The 14,637-nt window shown below is 41.0% G+C and overlaps 1 protein-coding gene across 1 annotated transcript in view; it reads left to right on the top strand.

Moving 5' to 3' along the window:
* Positions 1 to 14,637, top strand: part of csmd2 (CUB and Sushi multiple domains 2) — a gene marked incomplete at both ends in the record, with an annotated part of 208,583 nt that overhangs the window by 19,226 nt on the left and 174,720 nt on the right. The window contains one exon of the mRNA XM_079232352.1: positions 12,844 to 12,956. Coding sequence (XP_079088478.1) covers positions 12,844 to 12,956 — 113 coding nt within the window. The remainder of the gene's footprint in view (positions 1 to 12,843; positions 12,957 to 14,637) is intronic.

Raw genomic sequence — 14,637 nt, 5'->3', positions numbered from 1 at the left:
CATATTTCTTCTTTTGCTATAAATAAAATGTTTCTGATGGTCACAGTCCTTCCTGACAAATCCTTGAGTCTGTAAAAATTAAACCCTGATGAACTTATCTGGATCATTCTGATTTACCCAACTTGGCAACCTCCCTGTGACAACACAACTCAGTGAAGGTGCACACTGAGCCTGGCTCTTGTTCATCACCACATCGTTTCGTATTATGCTTTTAGTTTATTTTAGTTTTTGCATTTCTGTTTGTGTGCTGTTAAATTAGTTAGCAATAGTTTTCCGTGAAATTGTAGTAAAATGATTATCCAGTAGTAGTAAAATTAGCTTCCTCCTAGACCAGTAACCCTGGTGTAAACAGGGCCTGTGGTACTGTTACACAGTAGTCAGACAGACTTCCCATGACTAAAGCAACAGCCAACTTGACCTAAAGCGAGACACTGAACCTCTACCAGCTCTCTTGCTTTCACTCTGTACAAGTGTCACATTTCTTACTTGTAAAAAGCAATCTTTTTTTTCATGTTTTTTTTTCAATTTGGTGTCACATTTCACCTTGTAACTGCCAATTGGGAAAAGCTGAGTACATTTTAGCAGAGGGAAAAGCTGTTGGAATATGTGAAGGCATCTTTCTTCACATGCCTTCCTCTCAGTGATGGAGTGATGGAACGGAGGGACTTAAGGCCTAGCAGTCTGGCAGGGGCGGGGAAGTGAGTGAGTGAGTGAGTGAGTGAGAGAGGGAGGAGGAGGCGTGAAAGGGACAGATTTTCAGCCCACGGGCTCGATAGGACCTAAATAAGGAGCACTAGTGCATGGTGCCGGGAGTGGCATTAACACTACAGTCAGCCGTCGGTGCTGAGAGTGTCACAAAATGAGTTTGTGTGTGGAGGAGGAAGAGAGAGGAAGTGTGTGTGTGTGTGTGTGTGTGTGCGTGTTCAGCTGCGCTTACAAAAGGGGCTCGAGACGAGTGGTGCAGCCCATCCCAGCGAGCTGAATCAGTGTCAACAAAATCAAGGTTTATTGGAATACAGATAAAATGAACACCATGCACACTCACAAACACACGGATAAACACACACTTTTAAGCACGGATTAAAAGGCAGTGGGCTGGAAAACTGTAATTTTTTTTCAGACACACAAGGTTTCAGAAATGTGTTTGCTTTTTGGCAAGCACTCAGGAGCACAAGAGGTTGTACAGTATGTGCATGGGAGGGGGAAACAATTTATTTACGTGATTTCATATTCTTCTGCTTGTAGTTCAAAGTGTTGATTTGAGCTGCGGAAATAGCCTTTGAACTAAAAATAGGACCTTGAAAGCAGACTGTGAAGGAATACCCCCAGATGTTGGGAAGGTTCTCTAATTGGCCAGTTGAACCTTAAAGCAACAACAACATAGACACAACAAATAGGGACTTTGATTAATAGTTGATTAGTCGATAGTTAGTTGAAAAAACATTGTACTGTTTAAAGATATTCAAGTGAATATGTCAGAAATCTGGTTACAGCTTCTGAAATGGGGGGATTAGCTGATTTACTTATTTTTATACAATGCAAATTGAGTCTGACTCTTTTTTTGTCAAGCATTTTTGAAGATTTCAACTTGATGGGTGAGATGAGATGGGAGGTTGTACTTATTTTATCACTTCTAACTGAAGTGCATGCCAGACACTTTCTATAGATTATTATATAGCAATGATTGGATGGATGAAAGCTCACATACATTCAGTCTCCAATCTCCTTCAGCATTTGGTGTGCATGTATCGTACTGCATTTGAGAGCCTTACAGTGTTAGTTAATGAGTCAAGCTTGTAAAGAGCCAAAGTCGGCCGCGAGTCAGGGTGAGAGTGGGTGACGTACAACAGCACTTCCTGCCTGAACACTTGTCACGACAGTGATTCTTCGCCAGTGACGGCATTGGCCATTAATCTCTCCGCAACACGTACTTGGCGGATTGACTCCAGAAAGCAAACCCTGTGGTGAACATGCGTTCAGTGTGTGTTGGCATGAGCCCGTTTCTTCTTTGTCTCTTCATCCTGAACTGCAAGTACTTATGTGTTAACATGCTGTGTGATATCCATGCAAAGAGTGCATATCTAAATGAAGAGGAGGAGTGTTTGACTCTTTGTGTGCAAGAATGTATGTATGTATTTTTGTATTTGTTTGCGCTGCTCACGTTTGGGCATCTTATTCTCAACGGCTTCGACACACACACACACACACACACACACACACACACACACACACACACACACACACACACACACACACACACACACACACAGTAGAATTTATGGTCCTTTTGAGTCTGGGTTGTTAATGGAGAGACTGCCACTTATCAACGCCAGCTTTAACGACAGTCTGCTGAAAACAGGAGGAAGAGTGATAGTTTGTTTTTCATCATCTCATGCTGGGAAAAAGTGAAACGATCTGGAGATTTATGGCATCAACTCACCTGTGAGGCAGAATTATTAGGCTCTGTAACCCCAGATTAGAGAAATAATCAACTAGATGGCTGTGAATTTATATGCCACATCCTGTGTACATTGTGTGTATTGCTTATTGACATTCCTCCCACCCCCGGGCCTATCAATGTTCTTAACAGGATACACTTCAGCAGCGGCATGAAATGAAATGTTTTCCTGCCCAGATAAGAGATTGAATATGCAGCGCACCCCTTCAAAAAAATGTCATTTTTTTAGCCCTTCTGGGCTTGGCGACACACTTGAGTCAAAACAATGCGCCAAATGTTTGGGAGCCTATTGGGCTGTTTAAACCTTCAGGGATGAAAACACAATCACTAAAAATAGACGTGTGATATGCACATGGAGTCCTCCCTGCTAATATTTTGGCCAATGTGTGTCCTCAAAAAATAGAAAAATACATAGTTATTAGTTTTTTTTTCTCCATGTACAGCTTAAATCATTATACACATGGACTTGTTTTGACTGTTATGTGATTTTATGTAAAGAGCATCATGGAAAAAGAGATCAAATCTGAATTAAGTAAAGTAATCTAAATTGATATTCTACTTAAAACTAAGGACTGGTTTTGTTAGAAAGTGATGTGGGTAGCACAGCAGTAGAGGCCCGACAGTGGTGCCCATGCCAGCAGATGAAGCATGTGAAGCAGAATTAGACTTGGGCAGATCAGAAATATTGTTAAAGCTGTCTTTAATATTATGTTCAACAGGTCATATAATATAATAAAAAACATAGCAGCTTTATACAGCTAATGTTCAATACTTTTTTTAATACTTGTATAATTAAACAAACGCAAGGTCATATTTAGCATTAGTTCTGTAAACAAAAAGCTAATGAGCACAAGTTGATTTGCAATATTTCTAATTAAATGCTTGTAATTTGTTGAACTTGCCAGGTATTCAATGTACAGAGCACTAGCATATACATAAGACAAAGCCAATAATGCCATGATATAAATTGATAAACACCACCTAAGGGATGGTGGGAGGTGGTTGTTATGCTTTTCTCACTCAGAGTGAAGGTGGATGCAATTCAAATATCTTCTTTTTTAGTACTGTGATACTATGGAGCTACGACACTTTGTATGCTGTCTATATATAAATGCTCTCCCTCATTCATACACAAGTAGTGATGAACACATATTGGCATGCTCTGAAGCACTATCCATGAATTCATAAACATCTCTAGAGCTCCCCCATACTTATTCCCCACAGCAAACAATATATTTTTATACTACTTTTTCCAAATAATATGACATTCTCTGCAATTTTGTTGTCATGTATGATGTTATTCATGTCTTCCTTTGAAAATTGACTCAAATATCTGGTGGTCTGATAATGGACAACATCCTTGTTGCCTCAAATGTTTTTTTGCATTCAGCATCATGTAGTCTACCATAGTGACTCGTTCAAATGGGGTTTGCTTCCCTGAGAAAAATACCTGTAAGCAGTGACTCCAAGAGAAAAACTAAAACACATGAAGCAGAGCACATGGCACACTCATGGACGTGTCTATCTGCTGGGCAGTTTCAGTCATATTTAAGGGACGACTTGAGGATCTGCAGCCCACTTCCTGTTTGTCTTCAATGACGAATTAGCTATGGCCAAACAGGGTGGAATAATAAATTGCATACAGTAAATCTACAAAGACATACACGTATCGCACAGCCTTCTTTTTAATTCTTCTAATTAGCTTATCACCAAAAAATCATCCAAAAAGCACTTAAAAAAAAAATACATTCTCGTTAGCTATAATCTATGGGACTGTGAAGCACAGACGGTCTCCTTGTGCGCCATTTGTTTCCTGGCTTAAGCAAATCCCTGGCATATTTTTATAGCTTGTGTTGATTTTGCTGATTTTTTCCTCAGTGTTGCTGCAGTCACGTTTTTCTGCCTTGATTTCACCCTTTCCCTTTGTTTTCTCTTGTTCATCCCTGGGAGACACGGAGCATAGCAGTCAAATTAGTTATCCAAACACCTTGTGAAACGTGATAATGGATAAAGCGCCCATATCGTACACACACACACACACACACACACACACACACACACACACACACACACACACACACACACACTAGCACACTGTGTCAAAAGGATTTGCCTGGCATGTAATTAGACACTTGTTGCATGTGACCAGTTTCACTTGTGCTTATTTAGTTGTTGGAAAGGTGAAAGTCATTTTGCTGTAAACATAACGTCATGTATTCCATAATGATGGATGCAAGTCATATAGAAATGACATACAGGACAGTTCAGAGATGTTGGGGACTGAAATAGAATATAGAACAAAAAAGGCACAATTAAGAGATTGACAATAAAGTTCAGATCAACAGGCAGAGGGACTAAAGGAGAGATCGTCGACCGACCGTATGCAGAAGCAAGACGAATGGAATATGAGCGACTCAGTGTTGGTGAGAGCCTGCAGCTAATTCTAGCTCAGTACCAGCTCTGTACTTCAGTAACATCCATGCACACACACACACAAATACACTGTTACCCTCCTCTCCTCTTCTTTCCCTCGCCGTCTCCTTCCCTCAGCTGCTCTTTGATCGTCATTGCCACAGGAATGAAAGCAAAGCGACGGGTGGAAAGTAAATGGCATTGGTTGGGTGCTCCATCGGTCACTGTGTCCCTGCTAGCCCTGCTGGCTAATCAGATATTCTGCCCCAACCTTGTTTTGGAGTTTATTAGTGCCATCCCTCTGCCAGGGAGAAACTGAAGATCACAGAAAGAGAGAGTGAGAGAGAGAGAGAGAGATTTCGGTGCGAATGATGACATTTTGAATATTTTAGAGCTTCATGCACTGTCTTGGGGAAAAAAACCTCAATGGCGTATATGTTGCCTTGTAGTGCAGTGTCGTTTCCCTTATTGGTACTAACCATGGTCTTCGACTTTTTAATTGCTGTCCACATCTCAGATTGTTTTGGGTCACTCAGTTAGATCTGGTAATTTGCTTATTAATAAGGATTTCTTCCAGATGGAGAAACAATATTTTAATCAGAGTTTTGCAGGCACGGTTTGGATTGTCAACATCATCTTTCCACATTGCTGGACATGGGTGTCCACATACTTTTGGCTGTATACAGTCACATAGAACGCAGCAGGCGGAGAGGATGAGTCTGAGAGGGAGATGCAGTTTACAGTGAAAAGCCTCAGCTGGTGCTTTCCTAATTGGCAAACGGCTGCACTTCATCTTTTTTTTAATCGTAGATTCTGGGAAGGCAGCATTTCACTCAGCCGTTCCATTCACTGTACATTAGTAGTTTGTTTATCTTATCTCCTCATATTGGTACTGTGGATCAGTGGTGAGCAGGGTCGGTGGTTCGATCTGCTAGCCCATGTCGATGTGTCCTTGAGCAAGACACTTAACCCTAAATTGCTCCCGTAGTTGCGCCTATGGTGTATGAATGTTAGATAGTCCTGATGTGGCCCCTTGCATGGTAGCTCCTCTCATCAGTGGGTGAATGATTCCTATGTAAAGTGTCTTTGAGTATTCATAAAAGCGCTGTATAAAATCAAAGTATTATTATTATATCTCCATCATGCCGCACTCAAGACTACATTTAACCAACTCTGTCTGTTACTCATCAAAAAGTGTAAGGCTGACACATCAACGCATTCTCCGTTCTTGTCTGTGACCTCTGTTAAATAAGATGTTTATTTAGGGATAACTGGACCTTCGCACTATTGTTGCTCGTATAATTTTTTTTCGTGTAATTATTTATCTGTGCAGAACACTACAACTAAAACCAAACACCTTTTTATCTTGATGAAGATTTAGAGATAATTGTCATACAGTACATTTAAAGGCAATATCAATAGTCAAAAACTTAAGTAAAGGCAACTTAATATTTGTACTCATTCTTAAAGGATTTATTTCACCGTGGTTGCTCACAATTGGCTCTCTAACTTCTGTCCTTCTTCTCTCAATGGCAACATACTTGTGTCATAATCACTCTATTTACTTTCTCACACACACACACACACACACACACACACACACACACACACACACACACACACACACACACACACACACACACACAGACCTGCACAACAGTGCGGCGAGTAAACAACGGCATATCTCATGGCTACCATTTAGCTGAGTCACTTTCCTAGGGCCGAGAGTGGCACAACATTGAGTTACTTTTGTTCTATCCCTAATTGTTTTCTGCCCGAGGATTATTGCAAAGCGATTTGAGCGGAGCAGAGGGAAACACAGTGGACTTGTGAACGTCACCTTGTTTAATTTGTCAGCCTTGATTTGTTTGCTGCAAGTGTAATTGACTTGACAACTGGGGGAACAAATGAACAAAGCATGCAAACTTCCTTGTCCCCTTCCTTGTCCCCTTCCTTGTCCCCTACACTCAGAGCTGTTATGTTGTTCATATGCAGATTATATATCGAGGCACCCGATTATACAATTATTTTTGTTATATAATACATCAAATACTGCCATCAAAACAAGCAATGTCAAGGATTGAAGTATTTAAATAGTAATTCAAGCACTATGCATGGATTTACGCTCTTGCATTATCAGTTTAATATTCACTGTGTAACGTAACTTGGAGGTATTAGTAAACCCTCTGTTTTGCCTCACAGGTATCTATGGTGTTGATGCAGATAGGCATCAGGCAATGTAACACACTGTTAATGGAGTGCAGATAGCCTGAAGATAAACCAATCACATCACTCACTCACTGACTGTGTGTGTGTGTGTGTGTGTGTGTGTGTGTGTGTGTGTGTGTGTGTGTGTGTGTGTGTGTGTGTGTGTGTGTGTAAACCATGACTCCATACGTATCCCAACCCTCAGGTATAATCTGATTTTCTGAAACGGATACAGTTTAGGACTATGGAACACTTATCTCTGGTAACGCCATTGGTAGTCTACAACTCCTCCACTCATTCCAATGCACACATCCCTTAATTTAGCCGGTGATGACTTGAACTGTTCTGCTCAGCAAAAGACAGCTAATCAGTCCTGCCATCCGTGTCTTTTTATGGCCCCGGACTGAACACAGTTGATGAGTAAGGCATTCTATCTGTTTTGACAGTGATATAATGACCCTTCTCCCCCTTTCTATTTAGCTGTTCTTACTTTCTCTGGCGTACTTCAGACGTTCAAATCTCCTCAAGTCACTGCTAATATTTTCTCCTCCCACTCCTTCTCTCACCTGTCCCTTTCACTCTGCCACTTTCCCTTATATCTGCCTCTCTCTCCATCACCGGCCCTCTTTCTCTGGAGACGTTGGTTCGTTAATGACTTCACTGCGGTTTGTGTCTCAGTTGGCGCTGACTGCGGTTGATTATCCCACCATCAGCATTCAGCATCAGTGACATCTGAGAGACTCTCCCACCCATGCTGTTCAGCCGCGATGCGCAAACACCTTGTGATGTCACACACGTATGAATATTAACAAGCAACCGCACGCTATCGCCCGCCTTTCTTCTCAAGGCAGACATAAATAATTAGCCAGTTCTATTCAAAAAGATGTCAGTCGTGTTTGAAATATTGTTGAGTTGTGGGATCTGCGGGAAGCTTTGTACAGTATGAGATTTGCAAATTGCTGCTGCCTCTGGTTCTCTTTTGTTGTGGAGCTGCATGCTTTCTGGACAATGTGGAACAGACGAAACTAGCAGAAATATTTTAAAAAAAGTGAGAGAAAAAAAGTGCCACATTATAAAGACCCCATTTGCAGTTATACAGTAAGTGTATTTGAGATTGCAATGTCTTCTTCCCCTGCAAGACCACTAAGATCACTGGTAACACGTTTGCAGGCTTTGGGATTACACACATTTAAACTGAAATTGAGAGCACTGAAGGCTAACCATAAAACTCCATCAAGGCCAGATCACTCCCTTGGGCAAAGTGACGCGGTACATTTCAGCTTACCAAAAAAAGAAAAGATAAGACGGCTGATGGATACACAGTCTAATTGCTTGTGAAAGTCTCCCTATTAGCTGGTGGAATCAAATCATGTGTGTGGGAATGGAGTGCCATTTTAACCTCCACTAGGCAACACGATCAGCTTTTTTCGCTGTAAGTAGAACCAACGATGAGTCATACACAGACACACACACACACACACACACACACACACACACACACACACACACACACACACACACACACACACACACACACACACACACACACACACACACAGAGCAGCAACAGTTTACATCCAAGAAAAAAAGCCAAATTTCGCAATTTAATAATATTTTCCTTTTGCCAAAAACACACTGAAGAGCTGTAACTGGAACACGTTTGTGTTCGTGTGTGTGTGTGTGTGTGTGTGTGTGTGTGTGTGTGTGTGTGTGTGTGTGTTTCAATGGCTGGGCACTAGTTCTCAGCATTTCTGTAAGTATGATAGGCAGTCAGTGGAGAATTAGAGCTTACAGAGCACAACGGCGCATCAGCCCCTGGCCTTGACCACTGACAAGTTATAGCTGCACAGGGTCCTGTATAGAAAGAATACTCGCACAAAAACACATGAAATACGCACATAGTTCTCAACTTTACACTTCAACTCCCTCCCCTGTTTCTCTCTTACCACCCATCATTTATTGGCTAATGTCTCCCTTCTACTCAGCCATCAAAAATCTTGCTGCTGTATCTATTTTTCTCCCCCCACACCCTTCTTCCCTCATTCTGGGGGAAAATCAGCTGCATCAGCACTGTACTTACCTTCCAACCCTGAGAACATCCACACACACACACACACACACACACACACACACACACACACACACACACACACACACACACACATTCACTGAATACGATTAAAGGACGAAATGACCTGATTTAGTCTCTGTCTGTTTACAGCTGTAAACACGCATATATTTCAGAGGGGAGATCACAAACACACACGCATGGAAATGTTCAGATGAATAAAACCGCATGAGTGTGTGAGCGTGAAACCCTATAACTGTAGAGCCTAATGAATTGGTTGCTCACCATGACTCATCCTCAGTCAACTCAGGCTCATTGTGGGTTCCTACATACTGATGTGTGAGAGACACCTCCCTACTTTTCATATAGTCTGCCCTCCCTCAACCTGCTCTTCAGCACCGCCATCTCCTCATTACAATACCGCCACTCTTTTGCTATGCGTCCGTCTTTCTGCACATCTGCTCTGCGTCCCTCTCTGTCTGCCTCTACCTCTCTCGGTCCCACGGGTTGCAGTCGGATAATTGGAAGCAGAGGTTCTTCATTGAGATGATGCCAAGGCCAGTCAGGTGGAAAGCGCTCTTAATAGACCTATGCTCTCCCCATGCTTATGCAAACACTTGCACACACATACTGTTCATTGTGGATGCAGCCATGCACACCAACACCTATTCTTCTCCTCAGAGGCACCTCATTTCTGGGATTACGCAGCTTTCCATACAGTATCAATGAGAGCCAATGATCTCCCATAACATGCTACTCTTCTTAACTTCTCTATCTCTCTCTCTTTCGATCCTCTTCTGTCCATCACTCTCTTTTATCCTCCCTCCATCAATTTACCACTCGAGACACCTGTGCTGCAAATCCATTCTTTTGTATGTCGCTCTATTGCAATCATATCTCAAATCTTTTCCTTGATAACAGGCAATCCCCCAGCTGGCTTTTTCACAATACCGGCTGCACGCCTCAGATTGCCACAGCCCATATCACATTGCAATATTTAATCTCCCTTCGCATGTGAAGCCAGTTTCTGTGTGTCTTCTGACAGTATCCATTTTGTGTTCTCTTAGCCTGGAAAAATGATTTGGGCCCGTATCATGATTTGGATGCGGCAAGAATCCCTCCCAGTTTGTGGACCCCCCCCCCCCCTCCCCTCCTCTCCGCACTTTCAGCCCCTCCATCATACCCTCTATCAATCCCCCCTTCCCTGCAGTGCGCTGCTGAACCAAGATGGCTGCCTTCCAACTCAATTTGTGGTCAGCGAAGGGGCTATTTGCATGAACATGTGTCCCATAGTTTAGCGGATATCCCACCGTGACAATCTCACAGAGAGGAGTGAAATCATGCATATATTGAAGTCCGCTTTTCTTTTTGGTTCAATTCATCTTTCCAGTACTGATGTTTTGCAATTTTTCCCCACCTCCACTGTGGTACTTAAGGATTAAGTGAAACACTGAGGCCTCTCTTAACACTGAGAGATAAAAGTGAGGGATGTAATAGATTGTGAAAAGTGGGATACACATGCAGTGAGAGAGTGCCTGTGGGAACATAAAACGAAAATTAAAGTGGCACTCGGGAAGGGAAATTTTAAGGATTAGATAAAGGTCAGGTGACAACATTATCCTTTATTAAAATCAGTAAATCAGTAGTCTATAGCGTGGACACACATTTGTGTCTATGCACAGATCAATGAACCTGTAGTGACTGGCAACAAATGATAAGCGGACACCTGTTTTTTAACATGTTTGTGCATGTGTATATGTGAGTTGCAAACATGTTAAATGGTTTTAATTCACTGAAACTGAAGCTGCTGCTGAAAGCTGGCTCCAATAAGACAAGGCAAATAACTCAAAAGTATATTACTTGTTTCCATAATACATTGGTTATTAGTCCCCCAGATGTTGTAGTTGCCACACTAGTCAGTATAGTCATATATATATATATATATATATATATATATATATATATATATATATATATATATATATATATGACTAAAAATGCATGCTGATTTGACAGAAAATCTAATGTTAGCTAAAGTTTAGCTAACATTAGATTTTCTGTCAAATCAGCATGCATTTTTGTCCATGCACGAAGCCATTCATGTGTTTGAGACGTCTCATACACAATAGTAATGAGACATAAAAAGAGGGATGGGTACCACAATTCAAAGTGATATGTTTTGGATATGTTTTGTGTCAGTTAACTTGTGTCTATCATAGACAGTTAATTAACATATATACTTAGAGGCGGCTAAAACATCAAACTAATCACTGTAACATCCTATGTATAGCATAGATTTTTGCCCGTTTTCTTAGATCCGTGTAAGGACATCATTACACAAAATTCAACTTAAGTCTTAAGGCAGTCCCTCCGAATAAATCAAAATGATGTTGCAAGTTTTATTAAGACTAGGAATAGTACCACAAACCCTAAGCCTAGTTCATTATCTCAGTTTATTGTCCAATTTGTTGGTATAACACAATTACACAAATTACGTTGTATTAAATTTAGCAAACAGTCTATTTGGTCTTATGTTTGTGTTTACTTTGTAAGACATCCTATTAAATGTGCATAGGCCTTGGCACGGTTATAGTGCTGCCTTTGGTCTGCTGTCATAGATCGGGGGTGTCTGTGTGCCATGTGCACCTGGGCCACTTGGCCACAACATCAAAGATCATGCATGCATAACAAATTTGTGGTGATACTGTGGTATGGATTACATTAGCATGTGTCCTCTTCACCTGTGCTTGAAGTAGTAATCCAATCCATACAATGCTTTATTTTACTTTCCCATTTACAATTAAGCACATTTTTAAACAACAATAATCTTTGAACCAACAATCTCAATGTCTTATTTCCACACCGGCATGAATGTATATAGATGTTTCTCCTATCACTGTTCACCTGTTGGGAACTCCTCACAGGCACTGCTTTATCCTAAATAGGTTTAAAAATAGGTTTAAATACGTGGTAATCTGATGATTTTCAGGAAGTTGGGAGCAATTATATGCTCTTAGATGTTTTTTTTTTAAATACAGGTCCAGATGAGTAACAATTGATATATTTTGTTATTGATTTAAGTTATATTAAGTAAAGTGGAAAATGGAAACCCACAAATTAAAATGGCCCTCATTAACATGCGAGTTTTCAGAATTGTGTTAGAGTGATGGTAAAACAAGCCTTAAAGACCAACGTGAAAAGAACATTCAGTACATAAGATACTTTGAGACTGATACATGGTGGGATAGACATTACAGGTATAAATAGAAAACAAATATTCTCCTCCAGTTGAAGTCCACATCTCAAAGCTACTAGTTTGATATGGTATATATTTTAGATATGGTTGTTTACTCTGTCTGACAACTTTATGTTTGTTATCTGTTCAACTGTTTGTTCATTCCCTCACTGGCTGCTGTGTTTCTAATTTACTGCGGATCCATGATTGCAGTTACTCTGTCTCTTGCTGATGGAGAAAAATCTGTTGAGCTTCTCTGTATCGTTGAGGTCTTGGCATTTTAATAATTTGTGGATGATTCAGAGCCTCGTTATACAAAAAGTTATCCTTGAATGCTGAAGGGAACAGCTGGTTTGATGGAAGTGGGCTTCATACCTGACCTTGCAACCAACTGTGCTGTTGATTGGATCTTTTTTTTTTTTGGGTCTGACTGTTATTGTCCTTCTGTCCATTTGTTCTCAGGTTAACGGGATTCCAGCTGCCTTCACCCATTGTGAGTACAGGCTCCAGGCTCACACTGTGGCTACTGTCCGACTACGCCGTCAGCGGGCAGGGATTTAACGCTGTCTATGAAGGTAACACAACGTCCATGTTGTTTATTTTTGAGCCAAATGATCATGTTGTGACATATTTGCCGACGGCTAAAATCTGGATATGATTAATTTAAGCTCAATCTCAAATTACTTGTCAAAAATGCCACATCTCTCTTCTGAAACTGTCAAAGTCTCCTCAATTGATTTATACATTGCACTCATGTGAGTCATTTATGCCAATACATTTTCAGCCACAAATTGGAAGAAAAAAAAGTGAGGAGGAGAGGATGCTGTGTTTACTGTGACTCATGTTGCAGTTCAAAAGTAGCTAGTGTGCACTGAACTAAATTCAGGCGATTTAATTGAAAGCCATTATATCCAGCTAGGTTATCGTCCTTCCCATGCCAGGACTGGGACCTTTCTCATGGTGACATGGAATGCTTTATGACCCATGGCGTGATGATATTAATGATGGCACTCATCAAACCCACGCAGGAGGAAAGACGAGCTTAGGGAGGGGAAGGAGATACAAGGGAGTGACTAATTAGGCTAATTACCTGACAGGAGTTTGTCAGTCTTTTTGAGATATCGTGAACGTGGGGAATGGGCATGTGGCTCGGTGAAGCCCCATCAAGCGACTCGGGAGGCCTAAGACCACATTCCGTGACTAGATAAAACCACAGACAAAAGAGCAAAGAGACTGTTTGTTAACTCCACTGGGAGGCAAGTGGGCCATCGTGCCTTTCTTTCTCACTGGTGGAAACAAAGCTGTCATACTTGTCTAGCTTCTGACCTTGGATGATGTAACTGTCTCTTGCTTCAAATATATGTTTGCAAAAACTTTTAAAAAGCAGGTAGCTATATTAAATAACACTGCAAATTATCATGTTGGTGGTTTGAAAATGTTTACTACTTTGGGATTCTTTCTTTGTGCTCCATGCAGTTATACACTCATGCAGACACACATACATCAAGCATAATTGAGCCCATTGAGCACCAGGGGAAATGAGTGCAAAGCCATAATTACCTGTCACCCACTTCACATGACACTAGTGAGTCCAATGGCCCATGTCACATGGGAACGGGGAGAGACCCCGTGGTGCGGACATGTGGCAATGCCCTGTAGGTTAGAATGAATGCTAATTGGAGAGTGAGAGGTACAGGAGAAAGTACTGAATGTAACTGAATGGATGGAAGACCACTCACGGCTGACATGTAATACATTATACAGAGTATGCACACATGCACCACATTACGTATTCTTCAGATGAATTGAAACCGCATTCCTTTACTACTTCCTTTTATTCTTTATTTTTCATTTTTAATTCTGCTTTTCCTTTGAACCTCTTTGGCAATTGTCTCATGCCACGCATGTTTTTTTTGTTGTTTTTTTTTACTTTTCTGTGTCACTGACATTCCACTAGGGCTTCCTGGCACAGACACCAGAGTTAATGAATCTTGACCCTGTGGCTATTGGTTGGACATATTTTATCTGGTTAATGATAACAATCAACACAATGCTTAAAATCAACTGAATGGTAAGAACAGCCGAGGTAAACAAACACAACATGCATTCCGTGTATATTTCATGCTGGCCAAAGGAAAACAAATACACCCCTAAAGCCTTTTTCTATGATGTCGGAAACATTTAGGGAGGAGATCAAATTAGATTTAAAGTTCAAATATAAAATGTTCCTTGTTTCGAGACCATATCTTTTCTTGT

This window comes from Taurulus bubalis, assembly GCF_910589615.1.
Source record: "Taurulus bubalis genome assembly, chromosome: 16".
Taxonomy (NCBI): domain Eukaryota; kingdom Metazoa; phylum Chordata; class Actinopteri; order Perciformes; family Cottidae; genus Taurulus; species Taurulus bubalis.
This window is presented reverse-complemented; position numbering and strand designations above follow the sequence as displayed.